The sequence below is a fragment of the Synchiropus splendidus genome, chromosome 16 (assembly GCF_027744825.2).
Source record: "Synchiropus splendidus isolate RoL2022-P1 chromosome 16, RoL_Sspl_1.0, whole genome shotgun sequence".
Lineage (NCBI taxonomy): Eukaryota > Metazoa > Chordata > Actinopteri > Syngnathiformes > Callionymidae > Synchiropus > Synchiropus splendidus.
In genome coordinates, this window is record NC_071349.1 from 8,516,327 (window position 1) to 8,523,451 (window position 7,125).

The 7,125-nt window shown below is 41.8% G+C and overlaps 1 protein-coding gene across 3 annotated transcripts; it reads right to left on the bottom strand.

Annotated features, from left to right (window-relative positions):
• Positions 1–1,694: 1,694 nt before the first annotated feature.
• Positions 1,695–6,872, bottom strand: LOC128747463 (neutral cholesterol ester hydrolase 1-like). 3 transcript variants are annotated; one of them, XM_053845358.1, is made up of 5 exons: positions 6,731–6,872; positions 3,497–3,713; positions 3,359–3,428; positions 2,850–3,018; positions 1,695–2,769 (listed from the first exon to the last, which is right to left on the bottom strand). In XM_053845358.1, exons 1-5 carry the CDS (start codon positions 6,866–6,868, stop codon positions 2,161–2,163), a joined length of 1,203 nt encoding a protein of 400 aa, XP_053701333.1. In that variant the 5' UTR covers positions 6,869–6,872; the 3' UTR covers positions 1,695–2,160. The 3 variants fall into 3 exon arrangements, with proteins under 3 accessions (XP_053701333.1, XP_053701335.1, XP_053701334.1); XM_053845360.1 differs by lacking the exon at positions 6,731–6,872 and adding an exon at positions 4,727–4,874; XM_053845359.1 differs by lacking the exon at positions 6,731–6,872 and adding an exon at positions 4,699–4,869.
• Positions 6,873–7,125: the final 253 nt, after the last annotated feature.

Sequence of the window (7,125 nt, forward strand, 5' to 3'; positions counted from 1 at the left end):
GACCGATGAAACACACAAAACTGGCCACCAGATTGAGCTGCAGTTTTTATCTATATAAACCAGCACAAACCTGAGTATCGTGATCTCTTTTTGGGAGGGTTGTACCACTGTGATGTCTCCCTCAAAACTAACCATCCTGTCCTGAGTTTTGTTTATTGACTTCCCACTCTGATGTGCTTCTTTGTTTCCAGAGTGGCACTTGAGAGCATCCGGTGGGTCTCTCTGATGGAGCTCTGAAGCTTTCGTCCCAGAAGAAAAACATCTAGCTTGTTGGGTCCGACAATCTTTTCCCAAAACAGCCTTGGCTTTCTTGGGACCTATTTTTGTTTGAGGTAACTCTTGCTGAAAACAGCCAAATGCACTGTCTGTAAATTGTTTGACAAAGACGTTACATTAACAGTGAAGAGTGGGACGATCTTACAAGGAATATTCTAAGGACCTTTTCAACATAATATTGTGAAATTTGTGACTGAATATGAAGCCCTGACTATTACCTAATCTTATCATTGACGTTCACAACAGCTAATTGAGGGAAGGATAAAAATATAGGCAGTCAATAGAAATTTATGATTTCAATTAATCGCTCTACAGCTGAGTTAACTTGCGATTAATGCAAGTTAATCACATGCTTCGTATCTGTTGAAAATGTAGCTGAAGAGAAGATTTGACCTAGTGTTGACAAGTCACAGACACGATGAGTTAACTAATCTATTGACTGCCCCAACGATGGTTATCTATTTTCATGTACATATTAGCTGCAATAAAGAGCTAAACTAATGACTGGAGGGAAAATGACTGCATTATATGATGTTGATTTTTCTTCAGGAAGAACCGACAGTTGGGATGAACGACCCTCTGCACGCAGTTGGACACCAGTTGGGACATGTCCTGTCATTTAGTTTCACCCTTTGTTTGTCGAATGAAGGGCCAAACTTTACCCAAAGTGTCAGCGGGGAACACGTGTTGTATAGAGAAAAATATATATAAATATATAGAGCACACAATGATTACTAATATTTAATACATGTCAATGAAGCATTAAAAAAACCTACATCATTAATATAAATTAAAAAAAACTGTCCTGGCATGGCAGTTATGGGTGAAACATTTTTTTGTCCGCTGCATTTTATGATGGGCATTTCAGTGACGCGTCTAGGCAACGTAATGACAAGGGTGTTTTTTGCTATCGGCGCTCGATACGGCTGCCTAAGGCCACGAAGCCAACAGGCAGCCTCAAAACTGCACCCTCAGCATATTATGAGGCAAACTGAAATGACCGTTTTCTTCTGTGGTTACATTTATTATGCCTCTTACATGATTGCAAATAAACGTAAATAAATAAAGTGTGCTGCTGCTAATAATAATAAATATAAAAATAATCATATATAATTAAAATATGTATTTTATTCGGGATGTTATTGACTATTTTCGACTATTGTGGCAGTGGATCATTCTTAAAAGTGACAATTCCGTAATTCTGTGGTCAAAAACCTGCCGTCTGATGACATGACTGTTCTTCAGCTCCTCACTTTTATTCACAAAAAACATTTGGTGAAACTCCAAATGTTCTGTATGTTCTGTGGATTGCCTTTAAACCTGCCTGCACTCTGCCTGTGACTGTGGCTTCAGCAGAGAGGAGCTTCTCAGAGATGATGTAGTTACGACGCACAAATGAAGCCTTCAGGAGTCAAATAAAAGATTGGACTGTGTTTAATGATTTTGCATGGTGGGGGAGGAGAGAATCGCATGAGAACATGATCAACATGGGCTGAGTCATGTCTTCTTAAAGGCTGCTGTCATTCGACTATATGATCCTGGCCTGAAGCAGGTGCTCAGAAGGATACACAGAATGATGAAGTTTACCATTCCAAACTCTAGAGACCCTCAGGATAAAACTTTTAAACACACATTTTCATGTGTAAAATCGTAGTTTACACAATCTAACAGACAAACAGGCCAGACGGTTGGTAGAAGCTGACAACACTGACTTTCTTTGGCAACTAGCTGGAGTGTTCTTCAGATCTGAGTTCAGCTTCTCTTATGATCTGGTGAACTTGAGGGGTTTTAGTGGCGTCTGCAGGGCTGATCTGTCAACTGATGAGGAAAATAACGTTCCATGGTGACGTGGACAAACTGAAGCTCTGGAGAAGCACAGACTTTCTACAGGTTGTTCTGCAGCCAGGTGATGTAGCTCTTCTCTGCTCTCTTTCCTACATCAAAGGACATGGCGTCTCTGACAAAACACAAGCAACCATGGAACCCGTCTTCCAAATATTCAGAGGTGACGGTGACGCCGGCGTCCTGCAGGCGGCGAGCATACATGAGCCCATCGTCCCTCAGGACATCGTGCTCAACTGTCAGGATGTACGCCCGAGGTGTTTTCGCCAGAACCTCGGAGCTAGCCAGCAGTGGCGAGGCCCGCACGTCCAGCAGGGCCGGGACTTCCTTCAGCAGAGAGCTCTTCTGCACTCTGACGGTCTTGTGGTTCTTCTTGAACTTGGCAGGCAGGAGAGAGGCCCAATCCACCCGAGCCCACATCTCCGGCGGGACCTTGTCTGCGGCGCTGTGATGGTTCTTCATCGCCGCCTGCTGCTCGGAGACACCCGCACCCAGATACTGCAGCCAAAGCTTGATCATGGTCGAACGGTAAAGAGGGGGGACATAATGGCTGTCCAGGTAGGAGGGCGTGTTGAAATCCAGAGTCTGGAGGGCCGGGTAGACCAGCGCCTGGAGTCTGAATTTCACCGTCACAGTGTCGTCCTGAGAAATCTGCAGCGACACAAAGACACTCCCCATGACTCAACTGTTATACGTGAGATTCAAACAGTAGATTTTCCTTTAACGTGTACCTCCTGAGCCACCGCGGCAGCAAGGTTCCCTCCAGCGCTGTCCCCGGCCACGCCCACACGATCGGGGTCAATCGAGTACTGAGCTAAAACTTCATGAGACAGAAGGTGCTTGGCAACAGCGAGGCAGTCCAAGTACGGCTCCGGGAAGACGACTGGATACAGACGATAACTGCGGGAAGAGTTTACACTCGTGGACATTTTTACTTGGACTCTCTCTCTGTGACTTGATAACTCGTGGAGTCTTCACTAACTGTGGTTGGAAAACAAATATTTTTGATCGCTGTGTTTGCCAAGAGTACTTTGAAGTTTTGACTAACCATCAAAACATTGGCAGGACGTTCCAATTCTTTGAAATTGTCGTCCATAAATATAACTACATAAATACAGTTAAAAAAATCAATGCATGTCTCTTCAATTCTGAGCTCATGGCTCCCCATGGTATGTGTCATAACAACCATCACAATAACAAAATGTGTCTTGTTGTTGGATGATGGAGTGTTTACACTCACTCTACAGAGACCACCACAGCGTTGAGCTCGTACGACAAGGTCTGGCAGAGGTCGTTGTATGCGCCACTCTCTGAGCACAGCAGGACGAGCATGTCACAGTAAATACAACACCTGCTGAAAAAAGTATTGAATACTTACTGGTAGAGCCAATAGCCCAACCTCCCCCGTGGAAGAACATCACGGCCCTCCTCAGGTGACCCTCCCCTCCGCCAAGAGGTTCGTAGACTCGCACCGGGACGCCAGCTAAAGTGATGTCACTGAATTTCAATCCAGGCCGCGCGCTTGTGTCCGTAGGCACAAGATTAGACAGAGTGGTATCAACACTGATCAAGCCCAGCCACTTGCTCATCGACTCCTGAGAAGACAGTAGTTAGTTAGTTAGTTTTTGTTGGATCAACCTTTCGCTGACAGTGATGCATGGTTCTGTATTTGAAAGGCTCAAATATCAGGTGCCCAAGTTGGATGTTCAACTCCTCGAACAAATGCGTTTGTCATCATCCATCACCAGTCAAAGTCTCTTGAAAACATTGTATCACAGATTTTAGGTTTTAATCTAAATCTACATCACATTTAAAATGCTATTTCTTGAATCATCGTCTGCTCTTTTTATCATGAAGCGTTAAAGAGTAATGTGTCAACAAACAGCTGGCCATGAGCTCAGCTCTAAACCACGATGCCACAGTGGTAAATTTAAATTTATTTCCCAGTTTGGGGTCAATAAAGTAGCTCTAACTAACCACAGACCTCATCTGTGACACCATGAGAGCAATGATTCAACCTCTTTATTGACGGACATTTTGCTAAATAATTCACGTTCATCAAATATAAATACAATACTTTGATCCAGATGTTGTAAGTAGCCGGCAAGAGCTGGCTCCAAGTAAGTTAAGGCACAGAAAGAAAAGACAACCTCCAGCGCTGTTGAAAACATGATGTTTTGTTTAAAGGTTTGACACGCCTGATCGTGCAAAATAATAGATCTAGAAGGAAAGCTGAAGGTGCAGCCTTCACGCACTCATGGACCCTCAATTTCCTCTTCTAAACATCATGATCAACGCTGCAGCAGAGCAAGATTGATCAAATCTGCTGTGTCACCAGAGTCCAGGGTCCAAAACTGTATCATTGTTGAATTCGGTCAAAGTGTGTTTAACTAGTTACCTGGTTTGCAACAGACGCTCCATTCAAAGCTCAGCTATAAATGTTGTCTGGACAGTCAAAAATGATTCCAATTTTCCATATTTTCTGACATGAAAAAAGGATAAAATTCACTTGTTGTCCGCCCAGGTAAATACTTACCTGTCTAGTACTAGCAAATGGGAGACGTCCAAGTCAAATAATACCTCAAAATAGTCGTCAGTCCTCACTCACGCTTCAGTTTCCATGTTGACATTTTTACGCAGACGAGCTTGAGATGAGCTTCTCAGAGATGATGTCGTTACGACGCGGTGAAGTTGGTTGGATATTGGACATTCGACAGACATCAGCTCCAGGACTAACGCCGCTAACCGCCGTTGCCTCCCCGAGTAGTGCTCACTGATCACGGACTGAATATCTGTCAAGTAGCGCTAACGCTGCTAAACACGGTCGGTTAGGGACGGTCAGCAAATGTCTCGTCTTCGTAGATTTTCTTAATTAGCTTCCAGGAAAAGTGTCCATCAGGGTCCAAATGTATTATTATTCAGGGGACATGAGACACATCTGTCACAGACATTTATGTTGCCATATTACTCTTAATATTCCTATTATTAATATTTTGCCAATATATTTTTTAATATTTGCTCAATAGCTTCCAGGAAAAGTGTCCACCAGGGTCCAAATGTATTGTGAATATTCAGGGGACATGAGACACATCTGTCACAGACACTTATATTCATATATTACTCTTAATATTTCTAATATTCATATTTTGGCAATATATTTTTAATATTTGCTCAATAGCTTCCAGGAAAAGTGTCCACCAGGGTCCAAAAGTATTGTGAATATTCAGGGGACATGAGACACATCTGACACAGACATTTATGTTGTCATATTACTCTTAATTAATTAATTTAAATTAATATAATCAATGTTATGATGAATCTCATGCATCTAGTTCCATATGACTATTTCAGATAACTTTATTTTGATTTGACATTAATGCTACTGGAATATTATTAGAACTCATTAACTTTAACCTTAATAATTAATGAACTGATGATTTAGAATTATCAGTACTATTGACGATTAATATGTCAATGACTATATTTCGAACAAAACTCCTGTGTCTCATTTATCATGGGCAATGACAATATTTATTGTTGTTTAGGATTCATTTGTTTATATGACATGGACATACTCAACAAATATTTGGAAATCAGAGAAATCATCATAATCAACAAAATATGAATCATAAAAATATGAAGTGTAATATGGCAAATGTCTGTGACAGATGTGTCTCATGTCTCCTGAATATTCACAACACTTTTGGACCCTGATGGACACTTTTTCTGGTAGCTATTGAGCAAATATTAAAAATATATTGCCAAAATATGAATATTAGAAATATTAAGAGTAATATATGAATATAAATGTCTGTGACAGATGTGTCTCATGTCCTCTGAATATTCACAATACTTTTGGACCCTGGTGGACACTTTTCCTGGAAGCTATTGAGCAAATGTTAAAAATATATTAGCAAAATATGAATATTAGAAATATTAAGAGTAATATATGAATATAAATGTCTGTGACAGATGTGTCTTATGTGCCCTGAATATTCACAATACTTTTGGACCCTGGTGGACACTTTTCCTGGAAGCTATTGAGCAAATATTAAAAAATATATTGGCTAAATATTAATAATAGGAATATTAAGAGTAATATGACAACATAAATGTCTGTGACAGATGTGTCTCATGTCCCCTGAATATTCACAATACATTTGGACCCTGATGGACACTTTTCCTGGAAGCTAATTAAGAAAATCTACGAAGACGAGACATTTGTTGACCGTCCCTAACCGACCGTGTTTAGCAGCGTTAGCGCTACTTGACAGATATTCAGTCCGTGATCAGTGAGCACTACTCGGGGAGGCAACGGCGGTTAGCGGCGTTAGTCCTGGAGCTGATGTCTGTCGAATATCCAATATCCAACCAACTTCACCGCGGTCAAATAACGGCGCCTTCAGGAGTCAAATAAAAGTCACGTTTACAGCTGCTCCAATAAGCCGGTGAAGTTGAGCAAATGTAATCTCGTAAATGCATATGCATGTTCTTAGGATTCAGAAACTCTTTTGCGTACATGTCTCGCTCGTTTTTTGTTTTGAACTTTGTACGCATATCCAGTACGTGACACACCATCGGAAGAGTGTTTCTAAATCACTGATGCTCTCACCACATGCCTGATGGTCCGGATTGAAGCGTCCAAAATCATGAGTCTCCATGGCTCCTGGATGCCGACAGGTATCGGGGTGTAGAGGTAGTAAGCAGCTGACAGCGTCAGGAGGAGGAGGACCGCGCCGAGCTTCGCCATCCTGCAGACAAGCTGCGAGTGACTGGAGTGGGACGAGTCCGCTTGGCGGTCAACTGAGGGGGACAAGCGGCCTTCAAAATAAAAGCATCAGAATTTGACGAATCCATTCACCGGTCATCGAGAGAAGTAATGCTTCAACTAAGGTAAGGAAATTGTGTTAAATCAATGTATTCATATACTCAGTCCAAACTAGATCCGATTTTTCAGAGCGTATTCAATATAATTCTGAAAATAGTGGTTCTGTGTCGTCCGATGAA